This window comes from Spea bombifrons, chromosome 5, assembly GCF_027358695.1.
Source record: "Spea bombifrons isolate aSpeBom1 chromosome 5, aSpeBom1.2.pri, whole genome shotgun sequence".
Lineage (NCBI taxonomy): Eukaryota > Metazoa > Chordata > Amphibia > Anura > Pelobatidae > Spea > Spea bombifrons.
In genome coordinates, this window is record NC_071091.1 from 5,524,470 (window position 1) to 5,544,689 (window position 20,220).

At 43.9% G+C, this 20,220-nt stretch overlaps 1 protein-coding gene across 1 annotated transcript in view; it reads right to left on the minus strand.

Moving 5' to 3' along the window:
* The window catches only part of PRKAG2 (protein kinase AMP-activated non-catalytic subunit gamma 2), an 84,204-nt gene extending 68,845 nt beyond the window's left edge, over positions 1-15,359 (minus strand). The window contains exon 1 of the mRNA XM_053468308.1: positions 14,889-15,359. Within this exon, the coding sequence (XP_053324283.1) occupies positions 14,889-14,981 (93 nt within the window). The 5' untranslated portion in view covers positions 14,982-15,359. The remainder of the gene's footprint in view (positions 1-14,888) is intronic.
* Positions 15,360-20,220: the final 4,861 nt, after the last annotated feature.

Genomic DNA, 20,220 nt, shown 5'->3' on the forward strand with positions numbered 1-20,220 from the left:
ATGTATGTTAGAAAATGCTGATCTGTGAGCGACGGGGCTCTGTACAGAATAACTCGGATACTGGCCTCGCTTTAGGACTATTATTATTATTGATGCTACAGAATTTGATGGCGCTATATAAAACAATAAATAATAATAATAATTGACCATAAACTATTTAACTCCCGGTATCTAATCGGTGATAGTCCTTGTGGCTCCATTACTAAGAATTGTTTCAAACTGGGTTTTTCTTATCCTATTCATAACATTCATATAATGTTGTGTAATAATTGTACAGCGCTATGGAATATGATGGTGATATATATATAAAACAAATAATAATAATAATATAATAATTGGGTTGCCACGTGGCAAAGATCATTAGTAGAATCAACTACTTAGAGATGCTCGCCCCTGAAATATTTCCGGACCCCACCATGCTTTTGATAAATCCTCGCAGAGCGTGGCCGCACCGATGCCGTGGGGCGCTTGCCCACCCGAGTACTTAATGGCAAGCTGGAAGATAATATGGCAAACAAGACGAGGGTGCTCTGTCAGGGTAGGGGAATGTTTTTTGTCAACAGAGGCAGATCTCGGCTCCATTAGGGAGTACATAAGATAGTCACAGCACCTTCAGACCCTCTAATCTCTGCCAACAGTCCTGTATTATCTGGGGCAGTCCTTCCACCTGGATTTAAGTCTGATTCTTCTGATTACTGGCAAATGTGTGCATAGATGGGGCAGAAGCAGGGAGTTCTGTGGCTACGGCATTTTGTGTCCCTGATCTTGTCTTAGATTCAGGAGCCGTATGTCTATCCCATTCACGTTTCAATTCGCCCACTGTATTAACCTCTGCCGCATCTGATGGGAGGCTGTTCCATTTATCTACCACCCTCTCAGCTTAACAACCCCCCTGCAGGATTAGTAGCAGGAAGACGGGGCTGTTTCTGGCACGTTACAGATGTCTGGTCAGGCCTCATCTAGAGTATTGGGGGCAGTTCTGGAGACCCCCATCTCCAGAAGGATATTAATATATTAGAAAGAGGGATTTAAGTACAGGGGGAAGCTCAATTGATAGGAGGAGAAATAGAAGGTTATAGTCTAACACTAGAGAGCCAGAGGCTTAGATGGAATGTAAGAAAGTTCTATTTTACTCAGAGGGTGGTAGATACGTGGAACAGCACCCCAGCAGAAGTGGTGGAGGCTAATATATTGGGAGAATTTAAACATCCAAGGGATAGGCATAGGGCTCCTGATTCTATGAGAAGATCAGGGAAAGATTAAGACCTTTACAGCAGACTAGATGGGGCCGAATAAGTCTGATCCGCTGGCGAATTCTATGTCAAGGTCTTTTTTTTTTTTTTAGCAGTAGTCGTGCCTCCAGACTATTGTATCGCCGCATTATACAGCGCAACAAAGACGTGCGCAGAACAGCAAAAATGTTCCCTTCAATCTGTCGAAGCCTTTGAACAAACAGCTAATGCAAAAAAAAAAACATATTAAAAAAACCCCAGGTGAGAATGTAACGAAATAAAAGTCTGCAGCCACCATCCTTGACATTTTCGTGTATTTATGTAAAAAATGTAAGAGCTGAATTTTTTACAATTACGTTAACAGAAATGTATATCTGAAAACGACAGCGAAGCCGCACAAGGTTACGTTAAATAAACTATTGCAAAAAAAGGGAAAAAAGATAAAGTAAAACAGAATCATGGAACGTTTCCAAGGCTTTATGCTTTTATAAATGGTTGTTTTTCAAGGTGGTTCTCTCGCTACTCACATCGCCCTCAGCCAGGCCCGATGGGCAATGGAATAACTACATGGGATGTATGGGCGGTTAAAACTGAGACCCAAACCTCAGGGAGTCCAGGGATGTTGAGGTTTTAATGCATTTTTAAAGAATTTTTATGCGTGATGGAAGGTCATCCCTGGTACATTTCTCAAGCTGGCCCTGCATAATGCATAGTTTAATCAGCCAGGTGATTATTAGGAAATGTTCCCACATTACTTATGCATTATCCAAGGTCAACTAAGCACTTCATGCAGGAGATGACCCTGCTGTCACCGACTATATCTCATCACTAAAAGTAGAGAATGAAAACTGATCTGTGCCATAGAGGGATGGCTTGGGAGGAGCACCAGCAGGGGGAGCCCTAGAGCAGGTACATGTATACGGCCCCCTGCTTTTCTCAAGTGCTCAGTGATTTGAATCCATCTCTTGGTGGGAGCTTTATAAAAAATGCAGAGGCTCGTTTAGAAACATAGAAATCTGCTCGAGTCCTGTAAAGACTCGAACCTTAATAAGTCGTTGGTCCTTATCTTCCTCATGATGCATCTAACTCCCGTTGAATGACTGCCAACAGGGACCACCTGGTTGATCTTGCCAGTTGCATATGCTTGACTCAAACATTAAGCATTGCACGCAGTGCTCTATTTACCTTTCTGGCCGCCCTTGGCCCGACCTAGGTCAGCGCCATCAGAAGCCCCCTCCGTGGTCGCCATTCCAAATACAATAAAAGGCACTGCACAGCTTTAAGGAAAGGAGAGCTGGGACAGGAGATCTTATACCGACATGCTGTGTCTTTTAATGAAGTATATGGAGGCTTTGCTGAGCCGGCTGAGCCTCCATAGCATAAATAGGTCCATTGGAGAGATCAAAGAGAAGCCTTTATAAGCCTTCTATGGTTTTCGGTATTTCCGGCTCCCTTTCGATCATGAATGTTTCTTTATTCCGTCCAGAGCTGTCTTTATAAATAAAGCCTGATTGTATCCTAATGTATCTTATGCTCAACCGGCATAGATCTCTCCAAGAACTCGTAATGTCGTATTGAAGCGCTCCATACCGGCCGGTGATGCACAGACCACGACAGAGGAAGCAGAACATACTGGGCTATAAATGATAGAATAAACGTTACTATTTTAGAGCTTCTGGATACAAGAAGCAGGAAGGGTCAGTAGAAGGGTAGGACTTGATGGACTTGGGTCTTTTTTTTAACCTAAATTACTATGTTACCGGGCGAGACGTCTATGCCGATGGCTGCAAAGACCTCCAAACTATGGTGGTTGTAGGTTGCTGTTGAGGGGTCCCAAGACACGGCTGCCATGGGTCCCTAATGTCTGCCCTCCTGTTTCGTCTGTCTCTTACACTGGGTCCCGTACCCCCCCGTCAGTCTGAGGACCCGCCGCCTTCCTCGCTCTCTCTCTGCTAATTCTAATCTCCTGCATGTTCTCTTCCTGCCGTCTCATCTTCTTACTGTCTTTAGATTCGCTTTAATTAATGTTAAGATCTCCGCTTGTATCATGTGTCTTGCAAGCTTTGGTGTTCCCTACCAGCGGAAGACTCGATGGATATTTATACGCGGGATACAAATGCCATTTTAACAACATCTGCGGAAATATCATAATTACTTTTACCGTCAATTACATTTTATTAAACGGAGGGGCTGATCCTTCGCCCTCTCTTCTGAAATTACACCCCTTTCAATCTATGAGAAGGACACGTTCATCGCGCGCTTATGTTTTCCCCCAGTTATTTGCCAGCTGCCACGAATATCCAATTGGCACTGAAATACCCTTCATCGCGGATCCTAAATAATCAGACTTTTATCATCAGAGGAAAACTTTCATATAGAATTTGGGGATATTAAAGGTTTAATAATCCTTAACTCCTTAAGGACAATGGGCGGTCCCTAAACCCATTGAAAACAATGCATTTTGAACCCGTACATGTACAGGCTTTGTCATTAAGGGGTTAATCCTAACCCAACGCCGGCGTTTTTTAAAACCCTTTAGATTCAGGGTTTATTATTTAAAACTAGGATTTACACAACATGTATGGGCGGGCGCCGGGCGCACATGCGTGTGCTTGGACGTCTGGAAGAAATGCAGTCTATTATTAGCTCCAAGACTGGAGGAGATATCGAGGTGTAATATTACATATATACCATATTAACTAATTGTGGTTCCTCTAGAAAATAAATAGAATGGGAAGGGATTTAAGGCTTTCACATGGAACCAGGAAGAAGCGGTGGTGAGGATAAGCGATGGTTTACATTTCTGATATGCAACCAGCGGCACACACCTTCTGCCCTTACTGGGTTAGCAGCATTTATCCAGGCAGATGAAATATCGAGCTGGTTAAACTGGTTTCAACGGGAGGTTTCGCTGAACGCCCCCAGAGTTACCTACATGTCGTAAACGTCCTCATCTGTAACATGCCTTTTTATTATAACATTCTGAACAAGTATCTACCCAGCTGTTGTCGGCCTCCCAATACATTATTGTGACTTTTAGGGCAGTAGAACCCTGCGATACCCTCATACCCATCAGGGGAGGAGACATGGACTCTTGGGAGAGACGCTTGTTGTTGAACTATGATTCTCTGCCAGTTTTTGGTTTCCAAAGGCTAGCTGATAATTGTGATAACCAACATCTGGTGAAGTTACTCCAAGGGACAGACTATCAGTTTTAGTATCTATTACCTGGCCCGACGGTATTAGCAGCTAGCTGGCCTGACTGTTTTAGCAGCTAGCTGGCCTGACGGTTTTAGCAGCTAGCTGGCCTGACGGTTTTAGCAGCTAGCTGGCCTGACGGTTTTAGCAGCTAGCTGGCCTGCCGCTATTAGCAGCTAGCTGGCCTGACGGTATTAGCAGCTACCTGGCCTGACGGTATTAGTGCATTAGGAGACTACTTTTTCCAACCTAGAAACTTTCGGTTATCCATAATATTCTATATCACATTTTTTTCTTGTTTAATTTTTTTGCTCCGGCATCACATCTGCGTCTACCAAAGGCAAGGCGTTTCATGGAAATGTTCCTTCGTTTCCCAAGACCCTTTAATAAATAATGTATTGGAATCCCGATGTCAACCCGAGAAAGAAGTTCTCCAATTCCTGCACTCTACGTGCATTGTTTTAGGAGACTGTGCCGGACCTTTGCAAGGCTATTAACACTAATGAGTTAGTGCAAGACAACAACAGGACTGAACTGGCCAACTGGCACACCTGGCAAATACCGACAGATACCTCCTGCTACTATATATATATATATATGTATGCTAGAAAAAAATATATGTTATTTTTTTTGTTCTAGCAGGAGGTATATATATATATATATATATATATATATATATGTATGTATGTATATATATATATATATATATATATATATATATATACACACACAGAGTACATATTGTTCATTTACGTTTAAAATAAAACAATATCATTACTTCTGATTAAGCTTTTTTCCTCCCTGGATAATAAGTAAAACTGGCATAAAGAGGATCCAAGCAACAGTGACAAGTTTCTGTTCCCATGAGTCATGAGAATATGTTCAATTATAATTTCACTCGACTCTAATCCGTTCCAAGAAAACACCTCCTTCAGTTCACAGAAGACATCATGTCAAAAATGCACATGTCTTGGAAGTTCATGTTAGGTAAACTCCATTAGTAAGGAATTAATAAAAATTAAGCAATGGAGATTTAATAAAGATATAGCGACAAGCTTGGCCTCTACATCTGTTGTTGAACTCCCACCCTCATCATCCACCATAAACCAAATGAATCCCCATTGGTAGATTGTCAGCTTCTATGCCTACCCCAGCTACTTTGTATGCTGCTTAAAGCAACACTCAAGCAATCATATGCACCATGAAGTCCAAAGCAAAGTTAAAAAGGGTAATGTGGATAATCTGGATAAGGTCAGGGCCGGCGGCAGGCAAAGTCTGAAACCAAAGAACTCAATCCCCGATAAATATGTGATCAGGAGGATACTCATACAGCTGGGTACATTGAGGGTCCATAACAGTATAAATAGGGAACACGTAGCAACAAAAGTCACGTTATGGTGTATGTGCATCATTAGCATGCCCTGCAACAACTGCATGGCAACTTTTTATACCAGGACGGCAGACACTGTCATGTCAGCGCAGAATGCGCATGTGCGCAGGGGCCAAGGATTCTGATGACTTCCTCTATGAATTTGGGTAAAAAAAAACAATTAAAAAAATGTTTAATTATAAGGTAACGCAGACATCATTCACATTAACATGCATATGAGGCTAGAGTGTACCTTCAATAATAGAAGCGTGTACTAGTATGTATGTGTGAAGGAATCACATGTGTTATGAATGCAGCTGGGTGGATAGGTGTCCCCAGAGAGGTCAGGCACCAGAAAGAGCAACCGAATCCCTAGACGGTACACGAGGTCAAAACGCAGCCGGGTCGATATTAGACAGGTAACGTCAGGCCAAAATGTATAATGGATAGCATGGTCAGGAGTAGCCAGATCAAAATGAATAAATTCACTGAAACAGCACAGGGGTGTTACACCAAAAGAGGGTAATCAGCAAATGAAGAGTCGGAGCTGATATAGGGAGTTCAGGGTGAAGACGAGGTTAGGAAAGGTTATACGGATCAGCCGGGGTCAGTCATGTCACAATCACGCCTGTGGCTGGGGCACGGTCTGCTGCGATGCCAGGCAGCGGACTCTGGACCGGCTACTTTGGAGGAGCATTGCCCGAGAGCATCGGGGGACTATCCAAGAAGGGCGCTGGGGACAAAAGGACGTTGGTGTCAGCACTGGAGTCCTGGAGTCCTGACACCAACACAGCCCTCTTTATTGCCATTGCAAGTGCCCACCATTAAAGTGGTCACCCTATTTTAATAAACAAAAAAAGCATGAGTAATCCACAAAAGGTCCTAAACCTGTATAAAATATATGACTCCGGTCTCAGTAATTACTATTCACAGAGTAACTGAGTTTTGAAAACTGAGAAAAACACTTTCGAGGGAGATTGTTCTATTATAGAGATTTTAATTATGGTTCAAAAAGCGCATCACGAGAGCCGAGGCAGCAGATAATGACATTTCCAGGTGACAGCTGTTTATTAAGAACATTTCAACCGATTTAAAAGCAGATGAAGAGTAAGTAGAGTCGAGCGGAACGTTTCTGATCTGCGTATACCGAACAAGCCGAACGGTTCTCGGTGGAATGGCGGTAAGTATACGGCAATGCCTTTCTGTACTACAACCTCTAGAGATGCCGTGGTGTTCAGCACAAATTCCCAGGACTGCAACCAGATTTCATCATCAAGGCAACCGGTTGGCAACAACCAAGTTGTCCTAGGAAGGCAACTGTAATTTTATTGAACCAACCTCTCTGAGCCAAGTGTCATTAAAGAAGTGATTTAGATGACAACAGACCAGGACCAGCCATCTGTCAGACTGGGTAAACGCCTGGTGGTCCAGCGCCAGATGGCACCGATGACCTCCTTTCACTGCCACTCGTACGGCATACGGTCTTTAAGTGGCCAGCCGCAGGCCGAATCCGTGTGGCTGCCAAAGACTAGACATATGTTATTTATTGGCTCCTGGCCTTAAAGTGCCACGACTGATTTGTATCCCTAGTCCGACCCTGGATTACAATAATTTATATTAACATATATATCTTAAATAATGCCACTAAAAACTTTAAAGGACTACTGATGTCAACCAAATGACATTTTCATTTAAAAATTTTCACCTCCAGTCTCCTCTCACATAGAGACAATACGCAATATCCCCTTTCCATGCGCGGCACCTTGACAAGGTGCAGGCAAATAAAGAGTTAATAAACAACCAGAATTTCCAAGTCCAAAGCTGCAAATTTCCATAACTTCGACTTAACTGTCACTTTAAGGACGAAGGAAGGAACAATCAGAGTAATTGCAAGAAGAGCCGAAAATAATCTAGAAATTAAATTCCCACTGAGAAACAATTGGCAATTTTAATCAGAACCAAAATAAACGCACAAATCTCTGACTGGGAATCGGTGTGAATTTTAGGAAACTGAATTTTGTTTCACGGCACCAAAAAAAAAAGATATTTTAATTGCGGTTTAGAATATGGATTGGAACTTGGCACTCTAGGAATTGTTGCACTATAACTCCCACTATCCTTTGGTGGCTTGATGAGTTACCTCTTAAAAAAGCTGCAATCTCTGTATTTTGTCAGAATAATGATAGAGCAGGGACGCTGAGATTCTGTCTTTCTAAACTCATTTACTCTGGTGCTGTTTTTTCTGCCAAATTAGCAAATGTAATTATCTTCATTCATTATTTTGTATAAATATGTGCGGGGCCGACATAAAGAGCTCTTCATTAACAGAAATGTACAAAGAACGAGAGGTCGCCCTCTGAGACGGGAAGAGCGGAGATTTCATTCACAACAAAGGAAGGGATTCTTTACAGTGAGGGCAGTAAAGCTACGGAATCCACCGACGAGAGAGGAGGTTCTATCAGATACACCAGATAAAAAAGCAGAACATACAGGGCTATAAATGATAGAATAAACATTTATTTTAGAGCTTCTTAATCAATTAAGTAGCTTAATTAGGTTGTTTTTTTGCCTTCTTTTGGGCAAAAGCAGGAAGGATCGGTAGAAGGGTTGGACTTGATGGACTTAGGTCTTTTTTCAACTTAAATGACTAAAACTTAATTAGGTTGGTGGCTCCAAACTCACCACGTGAATGCAGGCAGTCAGAGGGATGGACTGGCTCTCAGTTCAAAACAGTTGCTGGACCCCAAAGGAGGAGGCTCATGGGGTCACCTGGGAGGGGGTCCTAAATGTAGAAGTGTGTGTGATGCATGGAGTGAGTTTGCATGTGTTAGTGTCTACATGTATAAGTGTAAGTATGGGTGAGTGTGAGAATATGTAAATGTGTGCATGTCCTTCATGGCTTGGTCTGGGCCATACCATGGTGTAAAAGACTTCATAGATGTAAAAAGAACACCGGATTCACCTCATTTGTTTTCACTTTATCTTGTATGAAAAAAATATCCTTAGGCACGATAAAAACTATTTACTTTATTTTTTAAGGATGATCTTATATATATTTATATATATATGTCACTAAACACGATGTACTGTGGTTTCCCTGTTACTGAAAGAGTTAATGCTCGTATATTTTTGAGGTTTCACCGAGCGCAGCTCAACATTTTCCTTTTTAATAAATAATCGCTTGGAGGAAGAGGAAGGTCGTTTACGCAATAAAATCACCTCCTGTTGGAAGAATCAGCACCATATCGGCACCAAAATCATCAATGTTCTACAGGCACTGTTAACTCATTCAGCGCCAAACAGCCATAAATTACATGTTTTTAGCGCATCTTCAAAATGTTGCGTATAAACTGGCAACAGTAAACTAAGGTAAGTAAGTATGCTGCCGGCTAGAACTTCCATCATGTAAGGTATATCTTCATCAAAAGGTGGAATGTACAGCTGCAGTTTAATGTTGATAAATGTAATATAATGCATTTGGGACGAATCATCATCCTTCCCAATGGCTCAGGGCTTGGTGACTTCTGTTATCAAGCAAGATACAATGTGTCAACAGTTTTATTCTGCCTGGGCATTGCAGTACGTACAGTACCTTTTTTTATGAGTGTCCTCTTTTAAAATGTCTTTTTATAATCCTACTTGGCCAATAAAGTTTAGCCTTTGCAATCTCTTGCTTAATTTATGGTGTTCTCCTGGGGAAATGAGGAGGTTGGCGTATTAATACAGGGCGTATGCCTGAGAAAACAAGCCTGGCCTCCTGCCCAAAGTAAATGTTTCAAGAACACAGACAGGCCTGTCCAGGTCGGCCACATCTAAAAGTAGGACGATGTATTAGGCCTGTGTCCTATTTCAGTTCATCTCAGAGAACTGTCTCTAGTTACAGGGACACTCACGTACCTTCAGGAGAAGCTGCAGCGGAATGCCCCCTCCGCCTTCTGAGGTTTCAGGCAACTGATTGGCTGAGATCAAAGGGAGCGCTTGGGTACGGGGAGCGCTCGTTCGATTCCCCATTCCTGAGCGCTCGGTGTGCCAGTGCTAGAGCCGAGGGACTGGAAAAAGGGGCAAATGCATATAGGGTTGGAGTTTAGGGTGGGATTCTGTGCAACCACTCAGTTATCATATGCATTAAAGAGCATGTGATGTCTAGAGTGTCCCTTTAAGAATGTCTCCGGCCAAACAACCCAAGGTTTCAAAGCTGACCCCAAGATTTTTCGCTAAATACTAACAACTTCAGAAATTAATCAGGTATTGATGTAACCCTTTAATCCAGGGGCGTCCAACCTGCGGCCCTCCAGCAGCTGCAGGACTACATCTCCCATAATGCTCTTTCAGCTAAGGGGCTGGCTGAGGAGGATGGGCGATGTAGTCCTGCAGCAGCTGGAGGGCCGCAGGTTGGACGCCCCTGCTTTAATCCCATCGAAATATCTAAACCGGCAAACATACCGGACTGGGAACCGCTGGCCTACGTCAGCACACAAGAAGCATTTATCCAGATTTCCTACATGTATATTACTTTATTAAAAAACTTTCGCATATAGTTTATATATCTTTTATATTTGGAGCAGGTATTAGTTGTAACCGTGACTTCGGATGCTACTTATGATACAAAATCTATGATTTGAATGTTTAATGGTCTGGCTATGATAAGAAAAAGGGTATTTTTAATTTTTAATATGATGTAATATTAAACAAGGTACTGACTGTGCCAGCGAAAGCAAATGGACGATTCTTTATAGCGTTTTTCATAGAGACGATACATACAGTAGCTGCTCCCGAGTTTCCTGGAACAGTACCTACGCCGTCATCATGGCCCATTTTTGGAGACTTTTGCACAGCTAGTACCCAGATTAGGGATCATGAATGCAGAAAAGGGATGTAAATGGTGCTCTAAATGGTCAAAAGGCATATCGCTGAGTGAGTGAGTGTGACATCACACAATCTTCAATTTCGGGGCACAGGATCCTTAAAATTTGGCAGGTTTTGTTGGGAAGTCCCATAGAAAAAATATTTTTGTCCTTGAGCATAAGCCCAGAGCTGTATACAGTAATAACCCCCCAGCGCTGTATACAGTAATAACCCCCCAGTGCTGTATACATTAATATAACCCCCAGTGCTGTATACAATAATAACCCCCCAGTGCTGTATACAGTAATATAACCCCAGCACTGTATACAGTAATATAATCCCCAGAGCTGTATACAGTAATAACCCCCAGCGCTGTATACAGTAATATAACCCCCAGCGCAGTATACAGAAATATAACCCCCAGCACTGTATACAGTAATATAACCCCCAGCGCTGCATACAGTAATATAACCCCCAGCACTGTATACAGTAATATAACCCCCCAGCGCTGTATACAGTAATATAACCCCCAGCACAGTATACGGTAATATAACCCCCAGCGCTGTATACAGTAATATAACCCCCCAGCGCTGTATACAGTAATATAACCCCCAGCACTGCATTCAGTAATATAACCCCCAGCACTGTATACAGTAATATAACCCCCAGCGCTGTATACAGTAATATAACCCCCCAGCGCTGTATACAGTAATATAACCCCCAGCACAGTATACGGTAATATAACCCCCAGCGCTGTATACAGTAATATAACCCCCCAGAGCTGTATACAGTAATAACCCCCAGCGCTGTATACAGTAATATAACCCCCCAGCGCTGTATACAGTAATAACCCCCAGCGCTGTATACAGTAATATAACCCCCCAGCGCTGTATACCGTAATATAACCCCATTAGAGTATCTGTGTGGGAGATTAAGACCGAGCCATTCTATTGTTTCCCACGGCCAGTATGATAAGGAGTCGGGATGGGACCAAAAACAATGTTTTTAAGAAGATTTTAAAATGAACTACAAAAAGAATCCAAACAAAGGATATCCATTAATTGTAACCGCTTTATTCGCAAACCGAGAAGCTGATATCCCGTATAAACGGATATAATGCAGCAGGCAGGGACATTCTCCAAAAACGCTCGAAAACTTTGTGCGCATGCGCGGCGATGGAACCGCTACACGGTGGACGATGCAACCAGCGGCGCTTGGCACAAACCTATCGGTTAAAGCCCGACACTCCGCAGACGGGGCAATTAAAGGCCATATTTCAGGCAATTACGGTGACAACCGCCAGGGCCTGGAGCCTGCAAGTGCGGGCAAAAGCCTGGAAAGCTGCCTGTACCGGCAACGAGAGGGTTAAGAATCTAGAGCCCACTTGTTAGTTACATAATTGCAGCCGTTCCCGGCGTGATTAAGGAAGAGCAGTATTCGTTGCCATGGCATTAACCAATGCAGTGCTGGAGGAAGTAGGGGAGAGAGAGGGTTCCTATTTTATGTCAAGAGAAAATAATACTGAGCGCTTTCTCCGGTGTTTCGCGGGTTAATTTTCGGAGGAGGAGAAGAACCCAGCGCCCCGCTCTCCTTCCTCCTCGCACACACACACGGCAGTGCGCAGGCGCAGAACTGAGTCATCAGACTGGGTTCCAAACAGCTTGTTACCCCGCTGCCAGCCGGTGACTAAGGAATGCCCCTAATGACGCAGCGCAAGCCACCCGCAATGCCAGGGCTGCCACTCCGTGACCTGGGGCTGGACTACACTTCCCATCACCCTCAGCCATACCGACAGCAACATAACAACAGGTCAAAGGCTGCACCTGTAATGTTCCTCTGTTGCCATCCAGATAATGGTTGAGGTTTTTAACAGAATTCTAGGTTAGATGAGGATGATGGGGATTGGAGTCCAGCAGCTGGTTCTAGAGCCCAGTTTTGAGCGTCGGTCTGCTTCACGCAGAGGATTATTTTAAACGAATGTTGATTTCAGCTTCGCCTGTTTGGCTGCCAGAATTTTTTTTTTTTCCAAACCAGTGAATTTTTGAAATGTTTATTTTCCTCTCTGAGTTTTTTTTCTTCTTCTCCTTTTTCTCAACAGTTCAGGGTAATGAACAGGACCGAGGCAGCTCTCCCGCTGATAAATGTTGGGTATAGAGGATAATGGGAGTTGTAGCAGCTACCTACAGCTTACCCCGGCTGTGTGCGGCAGTAAAGGAAGACATTCTGTGTCTAGAAACGTCTACCAAAAAACGAGTTCCCGCTCTGGCCAGGAGATCAAACTGAAGACGCGATTCCATGTCGCTTACCTATGGCGGTGGATAGACTAAACAGGGGCTGCACCTAAACCTCAGGAAAAGTGCAGGAAAATAAGAGGGTGGTAGATATGTGGAACAGTTTCCCAGCAGAAGTGGCAGAGGCTAATACATACACAGGATAGACATACGGCTCCTGCATCTACGAAGAGACCAACGACTGATTAAGGTTTGAGTCTTTACAGCAGGAGAAAGGGGCCGAATGGGGCCGATCTGCTGGCAAATTCTGTTTCTAAGCAAATGTATGGATCAAAAATGCTCTTTTCCTGCTGAGTAGGTTGTGTGTGGATTTGACACATTTTTAAGTAATTTGCCCGCCACAAGTGTATCCATCCCAACACTCTGATGCGCAGGGCCAGGCATGTACTCCACGGTTATGACATCACCTGTTGACTCATAATGTTTTTACACTAAGTAACAATCCCGAACAAAAATCCTATTTTGTGACAACAGACCGCCGTGTCACAATCTGATGACCGGCGGCTGGGCCTGGGGTTCACTGTGTCATTGCGTAGCGCTCTAGACTGTCAGCTCTTTTGAGCCGGCCCCTCCTTACCTTTGTACAGCGCTGGGGAATATGATGGTGCTATATAAAAGAATAAATAATAATAGAGTAGAAATATATTTGTAGGAAGCCAACAAACCTAAACTGGGTTTAGCATAAATTGAAAATAATTTCCCCCCTGGCGGGGTATTTAAGGAAGCCTCTTATGCTCACAGTTTAGTTGTTAATTCACAAACTAAGCGCTGCGTTAAGTTGGAATTAATTGTATTTACTCAGACAAGGTCCCCGCCAGTAACAGTTGCTCCTTACTCAATGTAGTATTTACAGGGATGGACAGATGGATGCACAGCGTACATTATGAGGTATATATACGTTCTCCAGCCTAAAGGGACAGTTTAATGTCTCTGACACCCCTGCTATAGAAGAATGCATGTTAAATGACTGCGTGAGTAACCCTCGCCCTATGCGAGTACTTAAATATGCATTCTTCTAAAACATCTGGAGTAGAAGCTGCAGCTGCCCCGCTCCTCTGTGGTCCAACGATTCTTGCCAGTGATTGGTTGCTTAAAGCAGATAACCAGTGGCAAAAAAGTGCTCACATTGTAATCAATAAGAGCAATTTTGGCACACAGGGGCTGGACAGACCCCCGCTCGCAGCTGACCGGGAGTAAGTATATCACATGCAGGCAGATGCATTGGGGTCAATGAAGATGTAAAGGGACCGCTCATCTTCCATATGCATTAACGCGTATATAATGGCTGGAGGGTGCCTTTAATAGGAACAGAGGTGAGCCAAACCACAGCGTAGGAAACAGGGTACCTCCTGGCTGGGGAGGAACAAAGGGCCAGATAATGCCAAGCAACCCTGGCTGTCTCCATAGAGTGTAAGCTCCTTGGAGCGAGGCCTTTTTGTTTCTGTAAGTCCATATTGTTATGTGATGCACTACTTGTTATGTCCTATTGTACAGCGCTGCGGAATATGATGGCGCTATATAAATCAATAAATAATCCCAGGAGTAGCAAGCAGTTCCACGAAAAAAAGGCACCGACCGACACATAGGGGTCTTCGAAACAGGGGGTTCACTATGTGTGTTAACTCTTTCAGTAGGGGGTGTGACACTGTTAGCCCACATGGGCATAGAGAACAAGCCGCAGCTCTGAGAAGCACAAAACAAGAAATATAACCAACTGCTTCTAATTTAACCCCTTTAAGTCAAGAGGGCAGGGGGAAAAAAGCCACTGCTGTGGCAAACCATGGGTTACACGGGTACATTGTTGCCATTGATCAGTAGACCAACGCCTTGAGCACGTGGGGTGGATAGTGTATCACAACAGAGGGGCAAGTGAGAGCCCAATGTGGGAGAGGAGCCCAGGGGCAGCTCCAGAGGTGCACAGCTCACACACTCACACACACAAGTGCCACTCACAGGAATGTGGACCCTGAGCATCCTCTTCTTCTGGCTGCTGCTCTTCTTGGAAGCCTCTTTCTTCTTCTTTGTGTCCATGGCTGTGCTTCCCATACTTTGAAGTCAAAGATCTCAGAATAGAACCTTCATAAACTTCCTGGGTTCCTTCCTGCCCCAGTTGGGGTGGGGAGTTCTGCCCAGGAGAGGGTAGGGGGTGCAGTACGTGCCAAGTGGGGCAGAGACAGAAGCCACGGTGGGGGGTGATTAGTTGAATGTCACACCGTGCAGCGGGGAGGTCCGAGGCTTCCCAGTGCCGGAGGGCAGGGGCATGTTGGCAGCCGCCGGGGCAGTAGAAGGAGCTCGCCGTGCGCCGTGAGATCCGCAGCCCGGAGGGATCGGGGCTAATCAGCTCAGGAGTGACACTCGCGATGTGTACGCGGCGGCAGCGCACATAGTGAACAGCCTCGCAAATCCCCAAATCCGCCCCCCGTGTGAGGGGAGGCGCCCACGCGTTCTCCCCGACATCTGAGAAGCCAAAACACGCAGATCAGCCAGGAGCCAGCCCCGAAACAGGAAGTCAACACAACTTTCGTGTAATAATCACAGCAGCACAATGGGCACTTCCAACAGCAGGGGATGGGGGGGGGTACACTGGCATCATCGCACTGCCAGGGATGAATCAGCAGCCCCCAGACAATCCATTACACTGCGTTCTAATAGGCATCACACAGCATTATCCATAGCCCAGAAAACAAGGGGTTAATCGGCAGCCCCCCCCCCTCCCGGCCACGCGTTACCCTGCATTTTAATAGCAGGGAGTTTGTGTGTGTTGGGGGCACCAGTAAAGGGTTAATCAGCACCCCCGCCCTACCCAGCTACCCAAGAAACTGACAGCAAAGGCTGCTGCGTAGCGTCACAGCCCATATAGCTGCCCATATATATGAGAAGACAAACGTATAGAGCCAGCTACATAATGGGAGCGATGTGTAGAGGGCAAGTTGCAAAGTCCTAAATGTGGAGCAATCACCATAGCAACCGATGGACTGTTCCTGCTGAACCTACGTAAGAACACTGCAAACGAAGTGATCGTGATATACACCCCCTGATATCCTTATACATGTTAGATACACCCCTGATTTATGTATGTGTTATATACACGCCTTATTTCTTTATATAGCCCCTGGATTTCTTTAAACGTGTTATATACACCGCTGACACATGTATATGTGTTATATAGACACGTATGTGTGTAAAACCAAATACATATAAAATATATTATCTATATATCACTTATTTACATTAACGACAAAAAAAATATGTTTGCGAGGCAGTCACTAGTTGCGCAATTCTCTTTAACCATTTGGGTGCAGGGCGGTATTATGAACAGTAGGTGGCGCTAGACGCGGATAGTAATGACAGGCGCTGTCAGATCAGTTTTCCAAATCTCAGCTGATCACCCTATCTTTAACCCATTAATCCACTTAGCGGTGTAAGGCTGGTGCTTTATGTTGAATATAAATTGTTGCACGTTACGGTTGTAACTGCGCCAGTTTACGGTGCCGATGTCTCACGGTGAACCTACATAAAGACTACCTGCAAAGCCTGATGCTGTAGAAACAGCATTTTCCGCTGCGTGATATGTACAGAAGTGGCTGGGTTTGTATATATTGGTGCAAATGTTTCATAAAACCCCTAAATGTTAGTATTACTATTTATTGATTTATATAGCACCATCACATTCCACAGTGCTGTACAATAAATTAAAACGACATAATCTGGAACTACAGAAAAAAAGGTATGGAGGGCCATCCAAACATCTTGGAGAACTAACCACGGTTCTTTTGTGGATTTAGGTGCCTCTTTTTCTCTCTTCATGTAATCTCAGACAAAATCGATGATGTTGAGATCAGGCTGGGGGCCACAAAATCACTTCCACGACTCCTTGTTCTTCTTTATGCTGGAGTTAGTTCTTAGTGGCTCTGGCTGTATGTTTGGGGTTGTCATGCTAGTGACATGCATTTGGGACGATCAGATGCCTCTTTGCTGGTATTACATCCAAGAGACCATTAATTCTGACCAAATCCCCAACTCAATCTGCAGAACCTCCACCATGCTTCGCTGTTCCCTGCAAACACTCTTCTTGTACCGCGCTCCAGGCCTTCGGCAAACGAACTGCCTTCTGCCACAGCCAAATATTTCAAATGTTGACTCGTCAAGTTCAGAAGATCTGCTGCCATTTTTCTGCACCCCGGTTCCTGCGTTCCTTGTGAACAGCCGCGTCGCTTGGCCTTGCAAGCGTTCCATGAAGACCACTTCGGACCTGGCTTCACCGGACAGTAGATGGGCGTACTGCTTTCAGGGTCCCACTGTTTTCTGCCTATGCCGAGCTGATGGCACCGCTGGACATCTTCCATTCGCGAAGGGAAGTAAGCATGATGCGTCTTTCATCTGCTGCACAAAGTTTCCATGGCCAACTACTTTGTCTACCGTCCACATGTAATTACATATATATATGTGTGTACGTTCATTTAAATTCACAGAAAAGGGCTCAAGAACCATTACCATTCATTTAAATGGAACAGAAAGTACATTGTGTTTATTGCATGTTCCACCATGCCTGTAAGTACCATGGACAGAGTCCTCGATAGACTTTGCGCATGCTTGCAATATGGACTATGTACTGTTAGACGACATTAACACGTAGCCAGGGTTTAAACATATATATAAATACATAAATAGATATATATATATGAGATCCTGGTGCAAAGATTGAAAAGCGAGTGAAAATAAATGATTTTTTTTTTATGGTGATGAGACTACTTTGTACCAGAATGGCTATTCATAACCCCCAATGGAATGATACAGTGTAAAGGTACACTATATAAAAGCCTAATGTACAGCGCTACGGAATGTGATGGCGCTATATAAATAATAATAATAATGTCTGCTGAGTTCCATGGGTTTTTGTTAAATGCACATATATAAGGAGGTTTGTCAGAATCATCTCTATATATTTAACAATCGTCTCCGCCCATGAATGATTACCTAGCAAGAAAGGCATACTCAAGTATGCTTCATCAGAAAGTGCACGTGTGTTGTCCTCCTTAAGCTATTACTATCATGCACATTATCCATTATTGGTTAAAAAGTAAAGCATGCGTAATAATGTACTAAATAATGACTTTAATATGCATTTAGGTAAGGGACAGGGGGGATTGGTCAGTAAGATGTTCCGTTAATCTGTCGGCTTTTGAGACACGGGTCTCCTGGGGGAACATGTGGACTCTGGAACACGGAATGTTAAGTATCAACATAGTGTTCTTCATGTTCTTCTTCTGTTCTATTGACTTTTGCCGGTTAATGGCTTAATAATCCGTTTCACTCCCTGAGAAGCTTATAGTTTCACAGACGTGGCCAGGACACAGGACAGCACGCAACCAAAGATCTACAACATACATTTTTACTGTCATTAACTGAATGGGGTTTGTATATTTTCTAGTATCGCTAATAGGTGGGTATTGATAAAAGCCATCCTATGTGAGCTACCCCTACAGGAAAAGCTGAGCTGGCCATTTCATGCATAGAGAAATGACTAAACATGTTAAATCCCAGGGATTTTTACCCCAACTTTAAGGTCTCCGGGTAAAGGGACAGGTTGTCAAGATCACACAGTCTGTAACTGACTGCTTTCTATCCCCTCCCCCGCTGTCATTGTATATAAGACTCCCAATTTGTGCTTTTGCTACCATATGTTATAGTTGATATCCCTGCTTGAGTGCAGGTGACTCAATTAAGTAGGTCAAGGTTTCCATTAGTACCACTCTTAGAGCCATCACAATGAGCCATTAAATGGTTCATATTTTAAGGGTCTCAGGATCGGCTCATTTACAAAGTTCATAGTAATGAAAGAAATAAGACTGGACCGCTCGCCTCTGGAGGAGCAGGGCCGTTTGAGTAGATCATGGATCTCCCTTTAACAAGCCCAAAGAGAAGGGGGTCTACAGACGTCTGCGTGCCGGAGGTTGATGCGGAATCCCAGGATATGATGCCATATCCAAGCATTTAGCGCTGAAGCTGCACACGCCGTGAGGGAACAGGGTTTTTGCTGCTACTATAGGACCGTTATGTTTAGAAGAAAGAAAAGGGGAGAGAAAAAAAGGTAAGAGAAAGGGGAGAGATAGTAGAAAAGGGGAGAGCGAAAGGGTAGAGAGAGAGAAAAAGGGGACAGATAGTAAGAAAGGGGAGAGAGAAAGAGGGGGAGAAATAGAGAAAGAAGAGTGATAAAGGGAAAGAGGAGAAGAGAGATAAAAAGAGATGGAGAGAGAGGGGAGAGATAAAGAGAAAAAGGAAGAGAGCTAAGAGAAAGGGGGGGATAATGAAAAAGGAGGAGAGATAAAGGAAGAGGTAGGAAGAATAGGGAGAGTACTTAATGTATGTCCATAAGGAGTTCAATATTCACCGGACAGTCTTATCTTAACACAGCCTTACCTTATTCCTAAACTGAGAACAAGGCCAGGACCTATTAATTCTGTCAAAGAAATGCAAGCACTTCTGGCGTTGCCTCCTGACAAGATCTGCCGGCGGCATGTCACGCCGCCGGCAACTCAGTAATGAAGTTCCGGCAAGGCTTCTTACTAGGCCCCTTACAGCAAACAAATTGGACTATTGTTTTAAGTGATAATAAAGAGAGTCATTTCCCTGCAACCGCGTGGAGAAAGGAGATAAGCGTGTAAAACATAACAATATGACATCACAACGAAACAGTATACTACGCAAAGTGCGATATGTACCAACAACTTTATTACCAAATCATTCGAGACAATGTAGACTGTTTAAATAGAAAGAAAAGGATCAGCATATTATTAAAGCAAACTGGAGCTACCTCTGCTGGAATGCAATACCACGTACTTACTACTACCATTCTACGCAGTAGCTCTTTTCCACACAGCCTGAACTGTGTTTGATTTCTTCCGTTCCCATCTTACCCAAATAGTTTTGATGTGTCTGGATTATAGCGAGATGTTTATTTTTCATGGGATGGGGCAATTTCCCATTGTGAAGAAAAACCTGCAGGGCAGAATTCCAACAGCAAAATCAGTGAACGTGGAACAGATGTTTAATCGCGTTGTTAAATCGTGCACAGGTCAGTAAACTACAACAAAGCACGCCGGGCCCGAAACCGTCAAAACAAGTCAATTTACCCCGCGAACAAATTCTCAGGCTTTCAGCATCTCTGGAGCAGAAAATGCAGAAGATACATATAAGAACACAGCGTGAACGGGCCGGGGAACATGTTTATTACAGATCGGCAAGTCCTTCAAAATAATAATTACAAATATTTCACACATTTATT